The 27,324-nt window shown below is 37.2% G+C and overlaps 1 protein-coding gene across 1 annotated transcript in view; it reads left to right on the plus strand.

Moving 5' to 3' along the window:
* The window catches only part of PAPPA (pappalysin 1), a 290,144-nt gene that overhangs the window by 149,500 nt on the left and 113,320 nt on the right, over positions 1-27,324 (plus strand). The window contains 1 exon segment of the mRNA XM_043980172.1: positions 14,966-15,159. Within this exon segment, the coding sequence (XP_043836107.1) occupies positions 14,966-15,159 (194 nt within the window).

The raw sequence follows: 27,324 nt of genomic DNA on the forward strand, positions 1-27,324 counted from the left end.
TCCAGTTTGAATCTGGACTCGGTTACTTAGTACTTGTATGATCTTTGGGTCTCAGGTTTCTCATTTGTAAATGGAGTTGTTTTAGATGATGCTTAAGGTCTCAGAATCTTAGTATATACTTAGTTAATATCTTATGTAAAAATTCAATGAAACCACCAGTAATACTAGCAGAATAATAGGACATGAACTCTCACACAATTTCCAGCCCCACACAATGAATGCCCTAGTTACTGCCGTCACCTTACCTCTCCTCACCAAAGTGCTCAGGCAAAAGATTTGCTGAATACCTAGAGAGTAAAAATAATTTGATTCAAGCCTAGAGCTTTTTTGGGGGGGAAGAAAAACTTTAAAAGGTTGCTAATTTGGTGCCTGAATAGCCTAGTGATAAAGCTATTCCCTGAATTTTATGGATTGTGCCTTACCCACAGTATGGGCTCCTAATGTCCATGAAGGTAGGGACCATGTTTCTGTGTGTGTGTGTGTGTGTGTGTGTGTGTGTGTGTGTGTGTGTGTGTGTGTGTGTGTGTGTGTACCACAGTCCCTAGAACAAAACAGTTTTATTGAACCAACAAATGAATAAATTGATTGATGAATTAATTCAATGAAGTAACATCACATATTAGGTCCCTGAAGTGTATAAGGCAGTAGAGACAATTGGGTATAGTAAATTGGGTGTTGGCTTAGAGATAGGAAGACAAGGAATGTGGTGCTTCTCTGACACTTACTTGAGGTGGAACTATAGAGGAATGGCTTGACTGTCCTCAAGCAAATCCCTAAATTTATCTGATGCAGCAAAAAGAATATGGAATTTGGAATCATAAGACCTGGGTTCAAATCTTGATTTTGTAACTTATTGACTAAGTGACATTAGATAGGTCACTTAATTTCTCTTTGCCTCAGTTTCTTCGTGTATAGAATGAGTTGATGGGCCTTCCAATCTAAATCCAAGATCCTGTGGTCTATTAAGTCATAGACTGCTTGCAATCTTCTGGTGGAGGATCCCCACATGGGATCATGGACCTTTTGCAAATCCATAACTGGATATTGTAAGGCTCATTGCTAAGTACTAGAAATTATTTTTTTAAGACGAAGACTAAAAAAGTTCCTGACCTCAAGGAGCTTATAATTTACTTAGGATGATGGTGGGAATCCACCATTTACACAGACAACTAAAGTAGAAGACAGTATTATAAGTGTTTGGTGGGGAGGGGGAGTGGTGATGAGAAGAAATCCAGACAAAGTAATCTTAGAATATTTGAGGAGAGAGGGTTCACTTTCAACTTACAGGAAAAAAGGTATTTTTCATCAAGAAGGTTGCCCAGTTGCTAAGCCTTGAAGAAAAAGAAGTTTGACAAATGAATATGAGAACATACATTTCAAGCATAGAGAACAGCCTAAGAGCATGTACAGAGGTGAGAGAGAGTAGTTTACATTCAGCAAATAGCTAACTAATAGTCCAGTTTTCTAGAACATTGAGTATCAACAATGATATGATGACCCTTCTAACTCTAATAGTGAATGGCTCCAAATGTTGTTGAAGATGATAGTACTAGCTACATTGAAATTCTCTGTAATCAATCATAAAAGAACTTCTCTATATTTAATGTCCACCTTGTTAAACTTTCAACTTTGGATCAAAAACTTTAAATGAAGGTCAAGCTTCTTGAAATGCCTATCATTTTCTTTTTCAATTTCCCCCAAACATTAACCCTTAGGACTTTACTTTAGTCCTTTTGTTTCTCTCATTCTTTCCCTTGTTCTACTTTAATTTTTTTCTTTCTCATAATGCTTGACTGGAAGGATAAAAGTACATTCATGTATATTGATAGAGAAAAGAAAACAATTAAACCACATATCCATTCGAGGACATCTGGATTCAGATGGATACTAACCAATTGCAAAAAATGTTGAAAGAATTCCCAAGAGTAACCAGACAAATGAGATAAAGAAAACTCACCAAAGTATAACTCCACAATGTGTCTCAACTTCCACTGTTTTTAGAAGGTCTTTCCTGACTTGATGACCAAAGGCACTGTCAATGAAATAGCAGTGAGAAACTTGGCAATGTGTAAGTAGGATGGCAGAAGAATGATCAGTCTTTAAGGAAGTCCAGACCAAGGGATGGAAGGGTTAGAATTTGGTGCTATTGTTTCTTTATGGGAACCCTACTGGGAGCCAACCATATTGTGGTCAGCTTAGTCAGGAGCTTTTGTACCAAGTTAGAGTAACTGACTTAGTTTTTATGTAGTAGACTGACTCATCTAGTGATCTTGTGGGCCCATCTAGGGAATACTCTGATAGGAATGTCACCTATTTATAGAAATCTAACTCCTCGAAATCTTTGCCAATTATGCTTTGAGAAATGACTCATTTCACCAATTTGAAATTTGTTTTGTACACTGATTAAAGTATAGCTATCTATATCAATATAGCTATATATATATGAATCTGATATAGATATGAGTATATCCACATTTATAGATATCTATTCTCTATTCTATCTCTATCTATCTATCATCTATTTGTGGTCATTATATAAATGTTCATATATACGTGGGAGACACAGTAAAAAGTAATAGTTTACTAAGGGCCAGCCTTTTTCATCAGGAAAAACTGAGTTCAAATACTGTCTCTGAAACATACTAGTGGTCCAACTATGAGCAAATCACTTCTCTTTGCTCCTGGGAACTCAAAGCCTTTAAATTTCAAAAGAATAGTGGATCTGCAATTGCAGGGAGTTTCCACATTAGGGAGTTACCACATAAATGAAGTTTCCTCATTAGACCAGTGCACATAAACAAATGCATTTTATACTTCTATCCAGATATCTGTGTATCTTGTCACAGATTTCTATATATCTGATATTAATTTAATGAGCCTCAATTATAAAATCATAGAATGTTAGAAATAGAACAATTAAAGATGGAACATAGAATGTCAGAACTGAAAGAAAATTTATGTCATAAAGTGTTAGAGCTAGAAGAGACCTTAGAAGAATTAGAACACAGAATACTGAATGTCAGAGCTGAAAGATAATTTATGTCATAGACTATAAGGAAAGAATAGAAAGGATCTGAAAGTCTGACTACTAGCTATGTGAAAATTACTTGAATCCCTATGCTACATGCAATTCTAAGATTATAGATTGCAGAACACTTTCTAATCTGTATTGATAGAGGGAATTCCCTCCCCAAGAGTACTCTAAGTCTATAAAATCATAGGACTAGAAAAAAATAAAATAAAAAGCCATATGTATAAATAATGCTCTAAGCATAATTTCTACTTCTGCTTCCAAAATATAAATCAGATACATACCATTTTAAAATAGGGAGGGATGTTGGAGATTACCAGTCCTCTCTCATTTTTTTTAATTAAAGAAACTGAGGTCCTCACCAGAGAAGTGACTAATATAATGTCATATGCCTGGGTAGTAGAGAGGGGACTCAAATTTTGCATGACACTTGAAATGTTACTTTTCTTTTTCTTCCCCCTTTTCAATGAAATAACATAATAAGTATATTATTTGTAATTTGCTGTCTTTTTTCATCCTAGGGTCTTGGTTCTTTAGTCGTTTCCACTTTGGGCATACTCTCTAAATATCAATATTTTTGATTCTTCCTTTTTGGGGGGTGGGGAGAGGGCTCTTCATTAGTTTATGCTTGCCCAGCTGAATCTCACTTTGTTAGTTCCTGTGCATATGTTTCAGCTCTCTTTACATTCTTCTACAACCCTACTTTCTCCTTGTTTTTATTTAAGACATCTCCCAGTTCCTTGGTATCTGCAGATTTCAGTAAAGTATCATGCTGTTTACTACCTCTTCTTAATCATCAGACAATGTATGTGGGTGTGTGTGGAAGAGGGCGGAAGGAACATGGGGCCAGGATTAGGGGGGAACAGGACTGGAATGGTAGAATGGGGCCAGGAAAAGGGGAAGACCCAAGAAAAATCATCCAAACTTTGTTGTGACATTCCGCTCATTTGCTTAGTATTGTAAGCCTGAAAAATGAAGCTTCCAACACAGAATGTTCAAACTAAAAGTAACTTCAGTGATTAGGCAGTCTATTAACCTGATTTTACAGAGGTTTGAAGAATTGTGCATTTAGATCTGGATAGAACCCCAGAGGCTGTCTAGTACAACTTCTTCATCTCCTAGATGAGGAAACAGAAACTCAGAGCCATTATATGATTTGCCCAGGTTCACATCCCTGACAAGCTTCAGAGGTAGGATATAACCAAGATATAGCATACAGTTCACTGGTCAAATGAAAAGTTATTTAACTTAAGTAACGTAAATGGCAGAACTAGGATTTGAACCCAAATCTATATAAATTGATGAAATGATCAAAGTACTCTGTAAAATCCTAACACTATAGTTCATGTTTTTATTCAGAAAATGTTGGATACTTTTCTAATTCTTTTAAGAGAAATAAAGCTATACAAATAGCTTAAAGGGTGATTTCTCCTTAAGAAAAGATGCTTTTCTAAGAGAAATTTTTGATTTAAGAAAAATCAATAAAATTTAATTTTTAAAACATGTTTTTAAATATTTTACAAGAATTTATTTTAATCTTTAATTTAATTTAAGCATAAATTTAGATTTATAGTCCACCTCAGTATCTTATAGTAGAAAGAACATTATTTTAGGAAATAGAAATGCTGGGTTGTTATCCTGACTCTGCCATTTGCAAATCCCTAGGCCCATTTCATTGTTTTTAAATGAAAGAGTTCAAACAAGGTCCATTCTGGTTCTAAAATTCTAACATGTATGATGCAATATTCCATGTTTTAAGATCCGTGTTATATCATTCTAATTTACCTTCTATCCCATGGTCCTATTGTGCAGATTTAGTATCTTCACTGAAAGCTCACTAAAATGACTTTCAAAGTAGAATTTTCTATCAAGTGGGTCTCCCTTGGATCCTATCTAGAGCTATAAGTACCTGTGCTACAAAAAACGATATCATTATAAGATGCTTTCAAGCAACTGATTCCAAGCCTATCGTATTCTTCTGTGAAATTTTTAAAAGCACAAAGGCTCACTTACCCCCAAATCTTGGTAGCTGAGTAAGAGCTGGGTCAGTAGAGTAGGAAAACTGATTCCCTTTGGTGAGAGGTGAATCAGTGAAAGACTTGAGAACCAGTGTAAGCTTTCCAGAGTCAATAGACCCTACTGACCTTAGACCTTGATGCTGTATGTGAAGCTGGAGAGTAAATTTAAAGGAATTTGAAAAGTCATCCAGTTCTTGCCTTCAGTATTCCATATATGCTAATCCAATAGCAGAGATTAACAAGATGCTACTTACTCCTGGTAGTAGGAATAATTTAGTGAGATCAATAGTCTGAGATGAAGATCAAACCTTTGAAGATGTAAACTATGGGGCCCAAATATTTCCATTTGGGAATATTTCCATTTTTATTGCATTCCTAAAGAGTTTCACACCTACCCATTTACTGTGGAACAGTTCCTACATAGATTATTACAAACTGTTAGGGGTTAAGTTATCCTATCTGCCTCGTTCCAAGAATCTGTTACTTGGATGGCAAGCTCATGCATTTTTGTCCTTTTTATTTTCTTTTTTTAAAATTTGGATGAGTACTTATGTGGTATAAAGCTTGTTATGGTTGGAACTATCCCTAGACAAACAGCTGAGCTTAAAAATACTATTTATTTTGTCTGATCTAGGAAAAAAAAACATCATATAGACACATACACATGTGTCTGTGCATAGATGTGTATTTGTTTCATATTTAGTTTTTGTATATGCACATATAGTTTTTATATATATGGTATACATATACATATATACATAGATGATAGCTAGCTAGATAGCTAGCTAGATGATAGAGAAATAGATTGAGGTAGATGATGTCATTGTGCTAAAGAAGAATTACTTAGTGCTAATCAGATGTAATTTGAGTTGACAGTGGGGAAGCTATTGTGGGTATATGTTATCTATACTTTAATAAATATCTTTAAGAATTAAAGTCTAATTCAAGAATGCATTTTATGCCATAAGTTAGGTAATATTGTTCATGGTGTTGAAGGCTCCCCATCCTAGAAAAGTTCATGTGCTATTTGTCTGCTTTTGGCTGACTTGCAGATTCACCATCCTTCTAAAATAAAGAGCTCTCATCTTTCCTTCCACAGGTAGTCATATTTCTCAATGGGCCAAGCTCTTTGCAGTTCTTGTAGCTTCCAAGAAAATATTTCCCCCTTCACTTCTCCTCCCAGTGGTTATTAGGCAAGCTAAAACCAGAGATTTCTAGCAATATTGTTGGTGCTTTTTTTAAAAAGGAGAGAATGGGATGTTGTATTACCTAACCCATCTCTAGGCTTGAACTGGGAGTTGGAAGATGTTCTAAGCTAGAGTTGCCAGTTGTTATCATTGGTTCCAAAACCTTTAGCAGTCTCTTATACCTTCTTCTTGGGGGTAGCCATATTCCTTTTTTTATTTTATTTTTTTCCATTTTACTTGCCAGATCCTCAGTCTCTTGGATATTTATGCCTTAGTCCAGTTTGGGAGATGACCACTTGCTACTTGGTTTAGGGGAATTTAAAATGACCTGTCATGATGAAAATTTAAATTGAAGCTAGTTAAACAGTCAAATAAAGAAGATATTTTAGGAGGAAAGAGTAATAGAGAGAAGGTAATTGAAATATCACATCCAGGATAAATAATTAGAATGACCAGGTAAGTAAATGATTAGCAAATTGTCTTAGATTAGTTATTCAATAACATGAATTTGTCCCCATAGTCACTTGATTAAACTGTGCTGACAACATAGCTAACCTCCCCACCCCTAATTTGCTTCTGAGAAACATACATAATTATTGGCATGGTACCATGGAAAAGATGTAACATTTTGAGTCAAAGGACCAGAGTTTGAATAAAGGCTCTGCTACTTACTTACTAGCTGTGTGATCTTGTACAAAATCATACTTGACTACTTTGGGCCTCCAATTTCTCATCTGTAAAATGAGGGGGATGGACAAGATGGTCTTTAAGATCCCATCTAACGCTAAATGATCCTCTGGGCCAAGCACTGTCTAGGAATGAACAGGGGTAGAATCCATTGGTGCAGAATTTATAACCATGAAGACCAGCTTGGGGTCATAGAATTCTGAGGTTGCAAAGACCCTTAGAGACTATATAGCTCAGCCCCTTGTTTTATGTGGAAAGATGTTTTACCATCTTCTCAACAAGTGATCAGTTAATCATAGAACTTAGATCTCTCAACATAAATCCTAGACTTCTTTTTTGTTGTTGTTGAGGGGGGCAGTGAGGGTTAAGTGACTTGCCCAGGGTCACACAACTAGTAAGTGTCAAGTGTCTGAGGCCGGATTTGAACTCAGGTACTCCTGAATCCAGGGCCAGTGTTTTATCCATTGTGCCACCTACTTGCCCCCAATCATAGACTTTACTATGAATATGATTGTCCCCAAGGCTTGGTTTTCCTAGCTTTCAAATGGGGTAAAAATTCTCACCCTTGCCAAGGTTTTTTTTTGAAGGAGAAGACTGAAGTATTCTTTGGCTTGCTATATGAGAACAGCGTAGACTACAACAACTTGCATTTTAAAGAAAAATTGAGGAAAATAGGCATCCTTCTTATTAGACCATTTGCAACAAGTCTATGGTTGTTTGAGCAGTGGCCACGGGAGAAAATTATTATTGGCAGATTTCGGCTCAACTAAAAAAGAGACAATTACTTAATACCACCACACCCATATCAATTCTGTTAGCCAAGTAGACTCTCCAAATGGCTCTCCTAAATCCTCAAGTGCATGAACAGTAGTGGAGCCAAAAGAGGGATTTGTCTTATACTGAGAGAATACAACAAGGGGGATAGGAGTATTAAGGTCACTGGATAAAATCATGAAATTAAGCTTGTAGCCACTGGTTGTATTTATATGAACTCCTTGGAACTAGGATTAAGTGATAAAAGTAGGATTTTGAACCTAGATCTTCTGACTATGCCCCCTCCCCATCTATCCTTTTCAGAGAATGACAGAGTTGGAAAGGACCTTAGAGATTATCTAGCCCAAACTTCTTATTTTAATAAGTAAAATAATGCCCAGAAAAGGGAAATTACTTGCCCAAGGTCACACAAAAACTGCAACTATTATGTAAGTGTTCTGACTCCCAGTTCACACTCAGAGATTGATAGAGCTTTGACAAAAATATAGGTGCTCGTGGGATCCCACTGTAGTTTTTGAACCATTTATGAGCCAGATTATTATTCAAAGGCATTTCTATAAAATGCCTTCACATAGCAAAGCTGCTCCATCCTAAGCACATTGTAGTCATTGAACTGTAATGAGAAGAACTTCTCATTCCAGAGAGAAGAGTTCAGGAGATGGTGGTTCAAGCTTTGGTTCCTTGGACAACTCAGTGAAGTCCTCAAGTTCTCCTCAGCTCCTCATCTTTAAAATGAAAAGATTAAAGTAAATCTCTAAAGTTCTTCCCTACACTGAAATTCCATGGGTCCAACTGTTGCAAGATAAATAAATATCCAGAGAATAGGATTAAATTCCACGAAATTAAATTCAGCAAACCTTTGTTGGGTAGGAAGGTATATCGTTTATGTAGAAAGAGCACTGCCTGTCTTCAGGAGATCTGGATTTAAATTCCTTATCTAACATTTACTAGCTGTGTGACATTAGGCCAGTCCTTTCACATCTTTGGGCCACTGTTTCCCCATCTGTAGAGTAAGGGGATTAGGCTAGAAGTACGTATTATGATATCTTCTGAAATACCAGAATGAATTAGAGTTTATATTTTATCCTTGAGTAAAAGGATAGTGTGCTCTCCTCAGAAACAGGGAGCTTTGAGAGTGAGAGGAGGTTAAGCTGGTAAATTATAAAAATAAATTAAAAGTTGTTCCCTGTGGTTTCTAACATATCTTTTCATTTTCACCCCAGCTTTTGAAAGGAGTGAATCCCTCATGGAGTTGGACACATACAATCAATGACCCCTGGGTCAGTAGTAGTGAGAAAGAATGGAGGGGAGACTCTATCTAGGTAATAGGGTCTTGTTTAGAGAAGGGACCTCCAGCAGGCTTGTTCAACAAGATCTTGGCAGTGAAGTGGATAATCTCCATGAAGTTCAGAAAACTCTGTTTCTCTGTTTTCTTCCTCCCTTGGGCTCTACCGACTCCAAGCAGACAGATTTATTGGGGTCTTGAGCATGATCAGGAAGAAATTAGCCTCTGTAAGAATTCCATGAGATTCAGTGTGGTGTAGAGGATAGACAGCTGGCCTCAAAGTCTGGAAGACTAGCATTCAAGGCCTGCTTCGGACAGTCTCTGAATTGTATGGCTCTGACCAAGTCACTTAACCTCTTGGAGCCTCAGCCAACAATCACAAACTATTAATTGCAAAGAAATTTCTATATTGGGAATTCCCTATTCTGATGAAATCATTGGTCTGGAAAACACACACACACATACACAAACACACACACACAAGCATATACACAAAGATACACACATACATTCATATTCACACACATAAACACATACATTCTTTCTCTTTTTCTGATATACATATGTACACACACACACTCATACACTCACACAAGCATATACACAGACATACACACCCCCTCACATACACATTCTCTCTTTCTTTTTCTGACACACATACATGCGTGCACACGCACACACACATATGCACACATACATACAAACTCTGGCCTAGATGATAGAAATCAGAGATTTCCTTTTCATGTGAAAATGAATTGAGGCTTCTGACTGGAGTAGGTCTGAGGCTTTGTTTATACCTATCATAGGATCTTACCACTGTATTAGGGGAGGAAGGAGGCCTTTGGCTCATATAACAACAACATAGGAAGCCCTGTTATCCCAGTCATCATGAATCTGAGGATGTGTGAGTAGGGAGGGAGTGATAAGCTTTTCATAAATTTGCTTCTTTCATTCAAATAGGCCCCTGATGTTTGGCAGGGTAGCAGAAAGGTTTAGAGTATAGGGAGGGTTTCCTACAGGTTGTGCCTGAATACTTTTAATTCCTATTGTGGGTAGCCACACACACTCTTTAGTAATGTTCTTTGAAATCTGAATATGCTAGAGGAACATGAGAAGACCAATGGATTGCTCTCCCTGCCCCACTCCCCCTTTTATATTTTGGACAAATGTATGTCTTTACCCCAGAATAGTAGCCTGGGAGCCTATGCATGCATAGAGCTATGATCCAGTGTGTCAGCACACCCAGAGCGATTAGTTCTTTCCTCTCTCCCACCACAGGGGGAAGGGAAGAGCCAGTGGTACTGTTTGCCCCAGAGTTGATCTACCTTGGCACACCTGGTTCATGCTTTATGCCTCTGGAGTGAAGAGTTCTAGATAATGGAATCACAACATATTAAATTGAGAAGGGACTGTGGAGATAGGGAAACTGAAGCCTAGAAAGAGGAATAGAGTTTCTCAAGTTCACAGTTGATAAGTGGCATAAACAGGGTTTGAACCCACATTTTCCAACACAATTGGGATATTAGTCAGGACAGCTATATGATACAGTGGCTAGAGTGCCCAGCCTGGAGTCAGAAAAACTCATTTTCATGAGTTCAAATATGGTCTCAGACACTTCGTAGTTGTGTGACCATGGGCAAGTCATTTGTCTCAGTTCCTCATCTATAAAATGAGCTGGAGAAGGAAATGGCAAACCACTCCAGTATCTTTGCTGAGAAAATCCCAAAAGGGTTCACAAAGAGTTGGAAACGACTGAAGAACAACATCTATCACTGACTTTTCCATGGACTAACAGTAATACCATGCATTAGTATAGTATTTTATATAGCTTTTTTCCCATATATTCTCATCATCACCACGCCTATCATCATCATTATTATTCTTATTGACGATACTATGAATAAGAAGGAGAACTGATTTTTATTGAACACTTTTAAGGCTTGCAAAAAAATTCACATGAATTAGATCTTAGTTAAGTCCTGTAACAACCCTTTGAGGCAGCTAGGGCAGGTGTTATTGTCTTCAGTTTATGAAATCTTGAGTCTCAAGAAAATGGCATGGCTGGTCATATCCCTGAAATCTTGATCCTTTGCTTACTGCAGCACAGGCCCACTTCTGTGTGATGCCTTGATGCCTCTTGGGTTAAGGTCTAAGTGGTAGGTTTCATCTAATGCCCTTTCCGTTTTTGCAATTCTATGATCTCATATCTTAATCATGCTGACATTTTAATCCACAATTGAAAGGGAACCTTGCTAACTTACTTGCTGAAGATACGGTCCTATTTCCATTGTCTTATGGAAGAGGTGCCCAGGAAGTGATGTGTAGGAGCATTCTTGGGGAAAAAAAATTTAAATTAAAAAAAAAAAGCAAAAAGAATATAGAGAGGAGTGACGTTGCAGATAGTCATGATTAGATGAGATTCCATATTTTATCATATATGTTGGCCCCATACCATGAGAGTTGTATGCTACAGAGACACAGATCATATTTCTGTCATCAGTCCAGACTCTTTCCCTCAGGCATGTTATTGGTCACTGGAGTCCCCAGCTGGAAATAGCTTATCATTAAATAATTGAATTATAATGAATTGATTCATTCTGGCTCTTGTGATGGTATTTTACTATATAAACTGTTTTTAGAAATAAACAAGGGGCTGAGGAACTTGGAAAGGACTCAAAATACAGCTGACATTACATTCAGTGACTCTTATTTTGCAGATAGTTAGTTATCTTAATAATACAAATCTTATTAGATCAGAAGGCTTGGACCTAGAACAAGTATTGTCTGGTGGACCAAATGCTAGACTTGGAGCCAGAAGGACCTAGGTTCAAATCCCACCTCTGACACTTACTAACTGTGACACCTCTGAGAACTCACTTAAGCTCTGTGAGCCTCAGTTTCCTCATCTGTAAAATGAGGAGGTTGGAGTTAAAGGCCTCTAACATCCATTACAGCTCTAAATCTGATCGTATGAATCATGGGTATTATCTAGTCCCACCCTTTCATTTTAAAGATGAGAAAGCCAAGGGCCAGAGAAGCAATATAACTTCTTCAGTGCCTGAACAATAGTTGAGGGAGACTTTGAACCTGGGTCCTCCAATTATGGAATTAGTGCTTGTTCTACTATTATAGGCTTATTCCTTCCTCCTCTGTAGACTTTTCCCAAGTAGGCAGAATCTTGTTGTCTGATAATGATTCAAGACAGTACTGCTACCTAATTATGGAGTTCTCAAGTACTTTCCAATCCATGTTAGAGAATTTGTGTCTTCAGTCCTCTAATTTCTAATTAATTAGAAAAAAATCTGCCCTGTAGAGTACCATTTAGATGATAAAGATCCCTAGATGGAATGAACTCAAACTTTAATTATGACCTCCTAAAGACTGTTCCTGGGGTAGCTAGGTGGTGCAGTGGATAAAGCACTGTCCCTGGATTCAGGAGGACCTGAGTTCAAATGTGGCCTCAGACACTTGACACTTACTTAGCTGTGTGACCCTGGGCAAGTCACTTAACCCTCATTGCCCCACAAAAAAAAGGACTCTTCCTCCAGATTATGCTTTGTGGTACATGTTTGAGAGGCAGCTATTATTGTTGTTATGTTGCTGGACCTGGAGCCAAAAAGACCTGAGTTCAATTAGTTCATCTGGTGCTTACTTTTGTTTTGGTTTTTGGTTTTTGTTTTTTTTGGTGAGACAATTAGGGTTAAGTGACTTTCCCAGGGCCACACAGCTAGTAAGTGTCAAGTGTCTGAGGCTGGACTTGAACTCAGGTCCTCCTGAATCCAGGGACAGTGCTTTATCCACTGTGCTACATAGCTGCCTGGTGCTTACTTTTTATGTGATCTTAAACAATTAACTTAATCGTGAGCAACTCTGCAAGGACTATCAGCTATAAGATGAATTGTTGTTATCTGTCAGGGAGTTCCCAAACTAACTCAGTCACTACCACAAGTTGAGTGGTAGTGGAAATGTACTTTCCTTGGCCCATTTCAATGAATTTGGCTGCTTCTGACTGTTACAAAAGTAGATATCACCTCTTAAAGATTTATCAAGCAATTTCTGTCCTTCCTTGACTTTAAGACAGAAAGATAAACTGACTTTTTATACAATAGGAAAGACTGGATAGAAATAAGTCCCATATATAACATTTTAGGTTGTACAAAGCATTTTCCTCACAATGTGAGCTAGTAAAAACAGAATTATTCTCCATTTTTACTAATAAAGAAAAAAGGCTCAGTGACTAAGTAAATTCTTCAATGTCACATAGATATTAAGTAGGAGAATGGAAATTTGAACCCAAGTCCTCTGGCCCCAGTTTCCTTGCTCCTATGTCAAATTATATTGCTTATGGAGTGTTAAATAAAACAAAAATACTCTAACAATGTTAGGTCTAAACACAGACTAGTGCTAATATTTTGATAACATAGTAAAAAATCATTCCATTCTGATCAATATGGTTATGGTTATAATGAAATTAGAAAGTGCCCTTCCTGAGATCAACTTGCTACCATAATATTTTATTCTTGTGTATATTTCTTCTGCTTTTGTAATATGTCATTAGAACTGTTTTTAATACTTATTCCTTAGTTTGAGCTGAAATGAAATGAAAAATGCATAGGTTCTTTACTGTGGAAGATATCATTGCAACTTAAGAGTTATAAGATCTATGTAAAAATGTGTTCCACTGTTCCTCTAACTGAAGTAGAAACCCCTGTTTGCTCTTGAATTACCTGAGACACCAAGAAAAAGTGGAACTTTGACCCTAAATTATCCCAATACATAAATAACCAACTGTTCTCTTCATTTTCCCCCATATAACTATATTGTATACCCCCCCCACCACCAAAAAAACAAAACAAAACATGGGAAATTAAAATGTGTCTTTTACTGGCCAGAGGACTTAGAATCATGTCATGGGAGTATCATTAAAAAAATAGGAGAGGGATTTAAAGAGGAAAAGAGAAAAAGAAAAAACAAAGAAATTGAATCCAAGGTGGTGCCCCATCAAGTGGAGAATGGCCAAACAAATTGTAGTATGTGAATATAATAAAATATTATTATACTGCAAGAAATGATGAAAGCGACAATTACAGAAAATCCTCTGTGGATTAGACAAAGTGAAAGTAGCAAGCAGCAGTTTCTAAAAGGACAACATTATAGTAAAGAAAAATAACTTTGAAAGCCTTAAGAACTATAACAAATACAGTAACTAAATCTGTTTCCAGAGGACCTGTGAAGTGTATATCTACTTTCCTGAGAGGTGAGGTTCTCAAGGTGCAGAAAGAGACATTTATACCTGCTTATAATTGTGTGTGTGTGTGTGTGTGTGTGTGTGTGTATCCAGAAAAGAACAGAAGAAAATTAAGAAAGAAGCCCAGATAAGATGAATAGTACTGAAAGCAGCATGCATAATTTTTATGTTGGTTTTTAAGCAAGAAGTATGAAATGGAAACTCATGATGTTACATAGACTTTTTGTGTTCTGCTATGTATATTGAAGTGTCTTTTTTTTTTGGTGTTTTAAGTTCAGAATAAAATACAATGGAAAAAATAAAATATTTTTAGATAGGGATCATGATTACTGACATCTTCAAATATTTGGAGGGTCATTATGTGGAAGAAGGATTATACTTATTTTGATTGGCCTATGAGAGCAGAAATTTGGAACAGTGAGTAGAAATTATAAGATAGATGTTACTCAATATTGGGATGTGCTTCCTAAGAATTACTACTATCCAGGATCATGCCTTCTCTATTATTTTCAAATGCATTCTGGATGAGAGTTTCTTTAAAGATGTTGCAGAGAAAATTTTGTGTTTTGGGCAAGGATTAGAAAGGATTTCATAAGGACCTTTTTTCCATCTCTTAGATTCTTTTATTCTATGTCTCCATGTTATTTTCTAGGGTTTGATACAGCTAATTCAGGCAAACAAGTGAGAAAGATTCCCACATGCTTTTTTCCCCCTCCATTTGTCTACCTTCTGCAGATGAGCCCAGCCGATGCTATTTCCATGATGGAGATGGGGTGTGTGAGGAGTTTGAACAAAAGACCAGCATTAAAGACTGTGGGGTTTACACACCAAAAGGTTTCCTGGATCAGTGGGCATCTAATGCTTCTGTCTCACATCAGGACCAGAAGTGCCCAGGTTGGGTCATTGTTGGTCAGCCAGCTGCATCACAGGTAAGAGACAAGAAGCTATGATCAATCCTGTAATGGCCCTTATCATTATTGAAAGAAGCTTGCTCTTTCCAAAAACAGTAATTCTGTTGTAAGTCCCTGTAAATGAATGATTCTTTAAGTTAGTCTTTAGTACAAATAAACTCATTATGATGATTTTGTAAAACAAAATTTCTCCTAATCATGCAGATTTCATCTTAACTTCTAAGATTGTTCATCAAGATCCTCTATCTTCTGGCCCCTCTGAATCCTTTGTCCCAGTAGAAGACTATATTATGTATCTGGACATTCCTGTCCCAGGTACCTCTGCTCAGATATTTCCTCTCTCCACTTTCTACTTCTATTTTCCTCAAAAGCAGCTGTGGAGTAGTAGAAAGAACTAGAAGAGTTAGACTCTTGGGCTTTGCTAGTTATGATGTGCACTCTTGAGCAAGTCACCTTAACCTGCTAGTACTATTTTGTTAACTATAAAATGTGGGGTTTGACTAGATGACCTCTAGAGTCCTTCCTACTCCTAAATCCTGTGATCATTACATAACATCTCTCGCCTGTACTCTTTGTAGTTCAGTCTTCAAGGCCTAACTCTAGTTATTCTTTTTTCCTTGGAGGTTTCACTGATTATCTTAGCCCTTGGATACAGCAAAAAAGGACTTATTGTCTTTCTTCCTCATTTAACCTCCATTGTGTATAGCTAGATAGTGTTAGTCAACTTTTCTTGTACATATGTTTTGCATTTCTAAGTACATCTGTTTGAGGGTAGTAATGTGGAATGGTGAGAAGAGCCTAGGAGTAGGAACTGAAAGAACTGAGTCCAGTCCAACCCCAATCCTGCCTTTTCAGCCTTAGGTAAATCACTTCCTCTCTATAGACCTCAGTTTTCCCATCTGTTAAAATAATGGAATTAGACCAGATAATTACTCAAAAACCTTCCTGCTTCTTAAGTTATTCACCCATAAAAGATAGCCTTTTGAAAAAAAAAAAAAGAGGGAAAGGAAGAAAAATGGTACAAATCACAGGAAGAAGACTTCTGAAACAACAAAAAAGCTCTTTCTGAAAGTTTCTGAGCTGTGTAGAGGGGGTGGGGAGTGGAAAATGTCCATCTAAATCTCTTGTTAGGAAAGAGCTTACAAAAGCCTCTGAGTTTATCCACTCTAGCCATCAACATCTTAACTAGAGGCCCTGACAGGGTGAAATTAACCTCCTAGCCTCCTCTAATCATCTTGTACAATAATCAAGGGCAAGACTGACACCTCCTACTCCATTATCTGACAGAGCACCCAACCTTCCCAGAGAGCACTTAAATTTGATATTCAGGGATAATCTTGGTGGTGAATTATGTGTGTGTTGTGAGATTCTGGCTTGCTTTGTTTATTGGGGTATTTTTTTTTTGCTATTTAGACATTGAATTGTTGAATTCAAGAACCATTTCTGCTGTCTTTTCTCAGGTATATATTTTGTAGTATGTAATTATAATCTCACTTGCTAGAAGATGTTCCTGCTTTCTTCATTGGACCAATCACATTATGACCCCTTTAGCTATAACTAAAATCTGTGACAAAATTATATTCAAACACATGATAAAGGTACATCATGGGCTTCATTGGAAGGATATTTATTACACTGAATAATTCAATAGAATCAACATTTTCCTCTCTTTCTTTCCTAGTCTTCCACCACATATGTTACTAGAGGCAATGGAAAAAAAAAAGAATATTGAATTCCTTAGAAAGAAACAGTTGCCTATAGTTTCTAATAATTGCACCTTCTTCATTCATATTGGAGAATCAATTAGCACATTTAATCAATCAGTAAACATTTATTAAGCACTTCCTACTATATGCCAGACACTGTACTAAGTGCTGGTGTATAGTGGAAAGGGCCTTGATTCTAGAGTCAGAGAACCTGAGTTCAAAATTCTGCCTATGACCCTAATTGCGTGACCTTAAGTTACTTAACCTCTCTGGGCCTGTTTCCTCATCTGTAAAATGAGCAGGTTTTATTAGATAACCTCTGAGGTCCCTTGAAGCTCTGGACCTAGAGGTTTATAATATATCTCTATGTTGGTGGGAATGTTGGCCTTTAGGTGATTTTGTAGTGTAATAGTTCATAGAATTCTAGAGCTTGAAGAACCCTAGAACATAGAATGGGGAACTTAAGAGTTGGAAGGGACCTTAGAATATTGACTGCTAAAGCACAGAATGTTAGACTTGGGAAGGATCTTAGAACAAATCATGTTCTAATCTCTTCATTTTATGACAGAGAAAATTGAGGCCCATAGATCAGTGAATTGGGTGAGGCTTATGTGAGATGACATTTGAGTCAATACATCTCATTCTAGAATGATTGTCAAGGACATTGCAGAAATCAGAGCCCATTAGTGAGCAGGAATGACTATCCTTGATACCTAGGAAGTTCCTTTCAAGGAATTTATAATGTGGACAATTGTTGGAAGTTTTCTCAGGTTAGTTTGTTGTGATGAAATTTGACCTTATATTTAAAGGTATTGTATAATTTCCTGCCTACTACTGAATGCTGGGCTCTTTCCTAGGCTGCACCATCCTTTTATTGCTCTGCTGAAGTGGATCTAATGTTTCAGCAGGGGGGTGCTAATTTTAGATTTTTGGCATTTTTCACTTTATCTTATGATTACTTTCTTATAGGAATCCAAACACATACATGTGTAATGCATACGCAAGCATATTTGTGTCTATATGTCTACACTGACCATAAAGTTTAATGGAAAATTAGAGTGTGGTCAGAAGTGGGGAAAATGAAATGACCCTTACCTATCCTAAGAGTACAGTGACAAAGAGTTCTGTTACCCATTCTCCATTGACCCATGCCTTCTATGGAGGAGTTTACATTAGGCCTGGCTACCTCTGGAGCTCTAGACCATCGCCTTACAACAACCCTACAAAGTAGGTCTAGATAGAGTCGGTTAGATGGGTTCATATTCACTCACTCACTGATTAGAACTTAGCCCCAGGGTGGAGTTCCAAACCTCAGTGGATTAATTCATCTTGCAATTATAGTGGATAGAATGCTAGACTCCTGTGAGGAAGACCTGAGTTCAGATCTTGCCTTAGATATTTACTGGGCATGTCCTTGAATCTTTATCAATCTTAGTTTCCTCATCTATAAAATGAGGACAATAATAGCACTGACCTCACAAGGCTGTTGTCAGGATCAACTAAGATAACATATGTGAAATAACTGGCAAACTTTAAAGCACTTTCTAAATACTATTTATTATTTATTTTTATCATCATCATCATCATCATTGTTGTCGTCATCATCTTGGGTATGTCACTTTGCTTTCAGTCTCTGTTCCCTCTTCTACAAAATGAGGGGATGACCTTTGATGTCCCTCCTAGCTTTGTGATCACCAGGGAAAGGACACATGGTTAGAAGGGTATTATTGAAGGAGAGGAAGAAGGACAGTGGTAGAGTAGATGACAAGATAGCCAAGGTAGCCGGGATAATAACTTCTCCGGAACTTAGAATCTTAAAGACTTGCCTGGGGCTCTGAGAGGTTATGACTTGCCCACTGGCACATAACTAGTATGTATCAGAGGCAGAATTTGAATGCAGGTTTTCATGACTCCAAGGCCAGCCCTATATTCACTATTCCATACTGTCTTTCCTTCAACATAAAGAATTATGGCCCTGGGAAATGGGAGAATCAGAAGAAAGCAGCTGTCTCATAAGTCAGATAATTGGAAAGGATGCTCTTGGGACACCCTGCCCATCCACCCAGTACCTAGTAGTCTTGTTGATCACTCTCTTTGCTTATCTTTCCTGAGGTCCCTGAGGAAACTACCAGCCAGCAGAAATTGGTTATCCCTTCCACGTTACAACAGTCCACATCATGATTTCAATATATCAAATGTCAGCATAAAAAATTAAATGGGAATTTTTGGAGAGTTTTACAGAAGCCAAAGATGACACACAAAGGCCGCAGATGACATAGAAAAAGTCTAGAAATTCACAAATGCATAAATGATATGTACGATATTATATATATCAACATAATCTACCTTTTAATACCATAAATACACCATAAAAGAAAAAAGAAAAAATGTACACATTCTCTGGTATGAAGAGAGGGCCAAAAAAATTTTACCTGGATTTTCCTGATTGTAAGGGTGCCACACCCCTAACTCCTTAGATGTGGAAGGGATAACTGTGGATCCTTAGATGTAGAAGATACCTTAGAGACACCAATGTTTTCATTTTTATAAATGAGGAAACTGGTGCCCAGAGAGGGGAAGTGATTTCCCCAAGGTTGCACAAGAAATTAATGGTAAAATCAGAACTAGAACCTCAAGAATCTTGAGTCCCATTTCCCTCATCTTCGGAGTATATTCACTCACTTATTCATAGACCAAGTCTGCCATGTTTTGAACATTTTCTTCTGCCGAGGAATGTTTCCTTGATTTGGGAGGCCAAAGTTGCTACTCACTAGGCAGAGGAGCATACTGGTTTTATTAACAAGTATAATAGAAAGGTAGTCAGTACTTCCTAGCAGCATTAATGTGGGATTAAGATGTCTAGAACTTAAACTGTGGCTCTCTTTTCAGACATAAGATATGCTCACTTCAATTTACACCATCTCATCCTTGCTCCTCCCATGTCTCTGACTTGTTACAGGTGTCTTTCTTCATGCTCTTAGTGTATTCCTTAAAAGTTGCCTATAAATTAAACCATATCTTCCTATTGACTGACATTCTAATCTAAAAGTGATGTGTCTTCATTTCTGATCTCTCTTCCATGGGCAGAGGTGGTTAGCACTGTGGCATAAAGGTATTCTTGTTCCCCTCATTGGATTGAGATGTAGGAGCACTGAATTCTAGGCTCAGGTCTGTCATTAGCTAGCTGTGGGGAACCTTGGGGAACTGATTTCACCCTTAAGAGCTTCAGCATTCTCATCTGTCAAGTGGAGATAATACAATCTTTGTCTCATTTGCTTCTCAAGAGCAATCACAAGGATCAAATGAGATAATGTAGGAATATGGGGTTGAGGAGAAAAAAAGGTTTAAGATACAGTGCAAAAGTGTAAATAAATGGCACAAAAATGTAGCGAAACTGATCACATTCAATGGACATGTTGGCACTAACTGTTTAAATTTAAAGCATGCATCTTTTCTTTCTGGAAAAATTTGAAAACTACAGAAGTATAAAATGACAAGTATTGGTTCTTGCAATCACTGTATGAGAGAAGTTTTGATGAACTATTTTGGCAAACTGGGGCATGGCATTGGAAAGTGTTGTGTCCAACCAAAATGTAGGACTGAAAAGTGTTAATAAATAAAAGTCAGGATATTATGACTATATCCTAACCAGCTAGTGATATCTAAGTTCCCATATGTCTCTAAACATCCATAATTCTAGAATCTTAAAGTAGCCAGAATCAGTAGACAAATATGAGAGGCAATGTGCAATAGTGGAAAGGGTATTGGACCTGGGCTCAGGATACTTGGGTGCAAAGTCCAGTGTGTCCGTTTGTTAGCTGGGTGTCCCTGGCCAAGTCACTTCTCCTTCTCAGAACCACCATATTGTTATCTATAGTAGTCACATTTCAATTCCCTACCTCAAATAATTATCATTAGGAAAGTGCTTTGTAAAGCTTAGAGCTCTATAGAATTGTGAATTGTTTTTATTTTAACTATCAAATTGGAATTATGTTGCTCCTTACTTGAATGATGCATCACTAAATAAAAGATATATTCATTCATAATAAAACTATTTGCTCCCTCATAGATCTTTTTCTTAAGTTTTGCTATTGGTCTATATAATTTCCTGGAAACAGAGCTTACCCTTTACTCTTTCTCTTCCAAGGCAGAAAGCACACAGTCTGGAGGTCCTACCGGTCATCTTCAGGGGAAATGACCTGGAGCAATTTTGTTGTTGTTGTTGTGTAAGGTACAATAACTTCAAGGTCATGAAACTTATTTTAGAAATAAACATGCCATAATTGAATTCATTCAGAGCCAGTCTGCTCGCTCACACACACACACACACACACACACACACTTTCATATCAAAATGCAAATGAGCTTATAGAAAAGATATCGGAGATCATCTAGTGAAGAACCCCCTCATTTTACAGATAAGGAAACAGTCCCAGGGAGGTTAAGTGACTTAGAATTATAGATTTAGAGGTCAAAGAGAAATCAGAGGAAGATAAGAAAACTATTCTTCAAAGAGGTCAATAGTTTACCACTATAATAATGTGAGAAGTGAGATTTGAATGCAGGTCCTCTAATTCCAGAACATTGCACCTGAGATTTGGACCTGGATTCTCTTACACCAAACCTGGTATCCTTGCCACACTACACAATATCAGACTTGGCTCCAAAAGAATTTTGGCTATTAATAAGAAACAGCTGTACATAGGAAGAGCCCTATAATGAGAAAATCCAAGTTCTAATCCTTACTCTATTATCATACCTTGGGCAAGTCATTTCTCCTCTTTTAAGTACCAATAGACATTCTCAGAATATTTTAGTTTACTCCCTTTCCTAGTCACTATAGAGGCAGAACAAAAATGGAAATGAATAGATAGAATGTGTTTTGGGCAGCTAGGTGGCATAGTGGATAGAGCACTGGCCCTGGAGTCAGGAGTACCTGAGTTCAAATCTGGCCTCAGACACTTAACACTTACTAGTTGTGTGACCCTGGGCAAGTCACTTAACCCCAATTGCCTCACTAAAAAGAAAGAAAGATAGAATGTGTTTTATTTTTGAAACTCAGAAAACATTTGTTTTAAATGTTTGCAAAGACCAAATTATGTTCTTATATTGTTGATAATTTGAGCTAGATGGCCTCCAATGTCCTTTCCAACTCTTAGATTTTTTAAGTCTATGATTTCTTTCTCTTGTGCTTTGCACCAAAACATTGCCAAAGTCATCTATCAAACATGTCTCTTATGTTACCAGAGATGGAACAGGAAAAAAAATGTATATATCTCAAAGAGATTCTTTCATAAATAGACTCAGGATTGGAGTATTTTGGTTCAAATTTTGGCTCTCCTAATTATTACCTTTGTAACCTTTGGAAATTACTACCTCTTTCTGGACCTCATTTCTTCATTCATAAAATTAGGGGACTAGACTAGAAAGATGATCTCCAAACACTTTTCTACTTCTGAATTTATGATCCTATTATTCCATCCTATCAGTGCTTGTTTCCTCCTAGCAAATTAATTATTCCCCTCCTTATATAATTACTATTAGAGCTGGGTTTAACTTTTTTTGTGTGTGTCCTGGACCCCTTCAGAAATCTGGTGAAGCCCTCTGGACCCTTACTAAGAAAATGTTTTTAAATGGATCAAATAAAATATATGGAATTCCAAAGGAAACCATCTATGTTAAAATACAGGCATATATATTTTTAATTCACCCTTGGCTTTAGAGATAATGAATAAATAAGTAGGATTTTCTTAAATGTGTAAGGATAATATAGTTAGCTTAAATGAGATGTTAGAGATCATTAATTTCAATCCCCTCTTTTTTAGTAAGAGTAATGAGACTGGAAGGATGAAATGTCTTTCCAGAAGTAACAGAAGTAGCTGGGCTAGGTTTTGAACCCAGATCTTTCCATTTCAAATCCAGTGCTTTGTCCAAATATACCTAGCTGAGAACCAGGAGAATGCTGTGCACAGTGACAGCAATATTGTTTAATGAAGAATTGTGAAAGACTTGACTATTCTTAGCAATACAATGATCCAAGACAATCCCAAAGAACTAATGATGAAGCATACTATCTACCTCCAAAGAAATAACTGATATTGATTGGAACACAGACTGAAATATGCCATTTTCACTTTCATTCATTTTTTTTTCTTTTATTCAAGTTTTCTTATACAAAATGACTAATATGGTAATTTTTACATCATTGCACATGTATAGCCTATATTTTATTCCTTACCACCTCAGGGAGGATGGAGGGGAGGGAGGGAGAGAAGGCAGGATAGAATATGGAACTCAAAACTTTAAATAAAAATGTTTATTCTTTTAAAATACAATTTACCTTTCTGAGTGGATGACAATGATATAATCAACTTAAACTCCATAACTTTAATCTAGACAACAGTGTTAGAACCTATTGACGGAAATTACAATGAGATAATTCAACTTACTGGATTTAGGAAATCCATATCCTCTGCCTTCACCATGAACTCCATCAATATTTCCAGAGATTGGCACATCCAAGTCTCATTAATGGGTAAATGCACGAGCTGAAGTGCATTTCTTTTTGACATTAATTTTGGCTCCTTAGAGTAGGTTTTTTTGTTATTTTTATTTTCTTTTTTTAATTCCTTCTTAGTTCTTGAGGGGATTCTGGTATAATCTAGGTTGCTAGATAAGGTGCCTTTATCTAAGTACAATATTATTACTAGAAGTCTTCCAAATATTGTTGTACTTCCACAATATTTCATGGATTCCAGTATGTTACTGGTTATTTGTTTATTATCCATTCATCTTGCTCCATGACCAGCAGACCTCCCTTTCCAGGCATAAATGTTGAGGATGATGCATTTTCCATCACTTGCCATGTCCAGATTATCATTGGTAACACCCATAATTTGTCTTTTCAATGTCTTTGAGATTTTATGCCTTCTGGTATCATAACATTCTATAATTCACATCCATGTAGTCATAGTAAGATATTTTTGATTTTTTGTTTTATTTTATTCTGTGGCAATGGGCACTTTGATATCACCAGACATGGTGTGCAGTTCCCCTAACACAACCTCACCACATCCTTTTTTCTCCCTATTCAATTCTCAGCCCAGCTATGTCTAAGCCAAGCCTTCTACAATACATTCATTGATGGGGCAATTTAATGAGTTCTCCATCAAAACACAGTAAGCATAGTTTGGCATGGAAAATATGCCATACCTCCTCATCATATAAAGGAAATTTCAATTAAAATTGTAAAATGTGGGCCATGACTTCATGAAAACAATTCTTCTCATCTGCCCTTTAATTCTCTCTTCTTCTCATCACCATTTATTATATTCTTTTCAGCAGGAAGCTCACTAACCTAAGGGAGCGACTCTTTCCTCATGTCATGTGAGAAGAGAAAAGAGAAGGAAAAATACAATGAAATGCCAGAAGAGATTCCAAGCAGTTTCCTCAAACACTCAAGGGATTTGTTTTCTCTCCATGGTTTTAGAATAGTTTTTGGAGAGCACATATGCAAGTCATCTAGGGAAAGAGTACAAGAAGTACTAGGGACTGGTACACCATGTTCTTTTTGTGTATGTCACAAAAATGCACACACAGTAAAAAGACAGAATATGGAAAGGAGCCCATTGCTATACCAATCAGGGCTGGGCACTACAACTTCCTTAAAGGAACTCAGGAGACTTCATACCTACCAACCATGAGAGACTTCACTTCTACCATTCATTGAATCAGTTCACAAGCATTTATTGTCTATTATGTGCCAGGTAATATATTAAATGCCAGAGATATAAAGACAGAAATAATAGTTTCTGTATTGAAAGTGCTTGCATTCCATTGAGGGAAAACAACATGAACACCTATAGATATAAAGTATACCCAAGTAAATAGAAAGTAGTTTCCAAAAGTAGATGGTACTAGTAATTGTGTGATCAGAATATATTTTGACTACTAGTACTTGATCTGAGTCTTAAAAGGAGCTTAACATTGTACAAGGTGAAGGTTAAGAAGGAATATATCTTAGAAAGAGGGAACAACCCATGGAAAGTCATGCAGATTAGAGAATGAAACCATGTTCAGGCAGAATGGTAAGTAGGTTAGTTTATCTGAAATATAGAATACACAAATGGGAGGAATGTGCAATAAGCCAGCAAAGGAGATGGGAGACAGGTTGTGAAGAACTTTAAATGTAAAATGGAGGATTTTTATTTTAGTTTAAAAATAATTGAGAACCACAGGAATTTCTTGATTAGGGAAGTGACACAGTCAGACCTGTACTTTAGGAATAATAATTGGGCAGTGTAGGAAAGGATAGTTTGGTGAGGGGGAGAGTTTTACAATAAGGAGATAAATTAGAAAGTTCTAGAAATGTGGATTGTTAGTATTATTATAGCTATGAGATTGGCCCTAAGTGGCTCCTTATTTAAAAACACATTGGTGCATCACTATAGAAAATATATGTCCATTAGTAATATGATAATTTTCTCCCTCATAGATCTATCTCTTAAGCTCTGCTGTCTATCTAATTTCCTAGAAGCAGAGTTTTCTCCTTAGGCTTTGTTATCTGGGGCAGAGAGATATATATCAAGTCCTAAAGATCATCTTTAGCAGAAAATGTAGTAAATTTTCTTATAGAAATAATCGAAGAGTGAATTTGCATGATCGTTCTTTGAGAGCAGAAAGGGTGCAAGTGTAAGATATATTTTCAAGACAGAATACACAATAATTGGCAATTGATTACATGTGAAACATGAGGAAGAGTGAAGAGTGAGGACAATTCTGGGATTGTAATCTTAGACTGGAAGGACAGTGGTAGCAGTATTAGAAATAAGGAATTTGCAAGAGAGGAAAGCTTGGCAGGAGAAATGTAATAAGTTCTGTTTGGGGCATGTTGAATAATTTGGAAATTTCCACTGGCAGTTGATAATACAGGGCTGAATTTAAGGAGAATAACTATAGTTGGTTGCATAAATCTGGGAGTCATCAATATAGAGATGATAGTGAATCACATAGGAGCTGAGGAGATCTAAAAAAGATAATATATAAAGAGAAGAGATAATAGCTTAAGACAGAGTGCTGACTGGGATAAACTCATGCAAAGTTGAGAACAATATGAATGATAGATAATCTTCCAAAGGGCTCTGAGAAGAAGTAATCAGAGAGTTGGGGAGAGAACTAGAAAATAATGCTGTCATAAAAAAAAAAACCTTAGGGATAATAGATTATGGAAGAGAAATGAGTATTCATCAGTGTTAAATGCTATATAGTAGACAAAAGTGTTGAGTACTGAAAAGAGGCCATCACATTTGGGAACTAGGAGATAATTTCCAACCTTGAAGAAAGCATTTTCAGTTGAGTGGTGAGGTTAGAGAACAGATTTGTATGGAGTTGAGTGTGTGTGTGTGTGGCTGGATAGAGACAATAAGTGTGGACAGGTTTCCCCCACGCCATCCATCCATTTCTCTCTCTCTCTCTCTCTCTCTCTCTCTCTCTCTCTCTCTCTCTCTCTCTCTCTCTCTCTCTTTCTCTCTCTCTGCTGAGCAATGAGGGTTAAGTGACTTTCCCAGGGTCATGCAGCTAGTAAGTGTCAAGTGTCTGGGGCCGGATTTGAACTCAGGTCCTCCTGAATCCAGGGCCAGTGCTTTATCCACTGCACCACCTAGTTGCCCCCCCCCCACAATCTATACATTCTCAGTGTAAGAATTTGGCTATGAATGGGAGAAGTATAGAATGAAAATCTGAGGGGGTGTTAAGGGAAAGAGAAAGCTTTTTTAAGAATGGGGAAATGTGGGCTCATTTGTAGGGTGTAAAGAAAAAGCCACTCAATAGGGAGAGATTGAAGTTGTTGGGATCAGGAAGGAAATTAGTAGAGATCCATTGTGATATTTCTGGAGGAAAAAGGAAGGTTGGGCTCAAGGACACAAGTAAAGGGCCTCTAGTAGGAAAGGGGCCAACCCTTCATCCAAGATTAGAGCAAAGAAGGAGAGGTTAGGGAATGCTATCAAGGGGGGTTGAAATGTAAAATAGGAAAAAAGGAATTTCACAGCATATGGCCTCTATTTTCTCAGTAAAGTATGAGGCAAATCCTCTGCTGAGAAGAAGTTGGTAGGAGGTGGTATGAGAGGTTTGAGAAAAGATGTAAAGGTTAGAAACAGTCTCTGTGGGGAGCGAGATGGTCAATTAGAGAAGAGTTAAAGGGATTGCCTTGCTGCCCAAAGAGTCCAGTTGAGATGAGATAACATAAATTTGCTGTGGGCCCAGTCAGCACAGTTGTATGACTTCCTCTAACACTGTTCAGCAGCATGTGAGTAAGAGTGGAGAAGGCAGCTTGTGGGAGTACTCCAGGCTTGGGGTTTGGCAACAAGTTTACTGCTTATGGAGTTCCAGCAGTTGAAAGAATCTGAAGAGACCTGTGTCTCTTCTATGGAAGCCTAAAATTTATAGTGAAGATCCTCTACGCCAAGTCTGCCAAAGATAA

This window comes from Dromiciops gliroides, chromosome 2 (genome assembly GCF_019393635.1).
Source record: "Dromiciops gliroides isolate mDroGli1 chromosome 2, mDroGli1.pri, whole genome shotgun sequence".
In the NCBI taxonomy this organism is placed as follows: domain Eukaryota; kingdom Metazoa; phylum Chordata; class Mammalia; order Microbiotheria; family Microbiotheriidae; genus Dromiciops; species Dromiciops gliroides.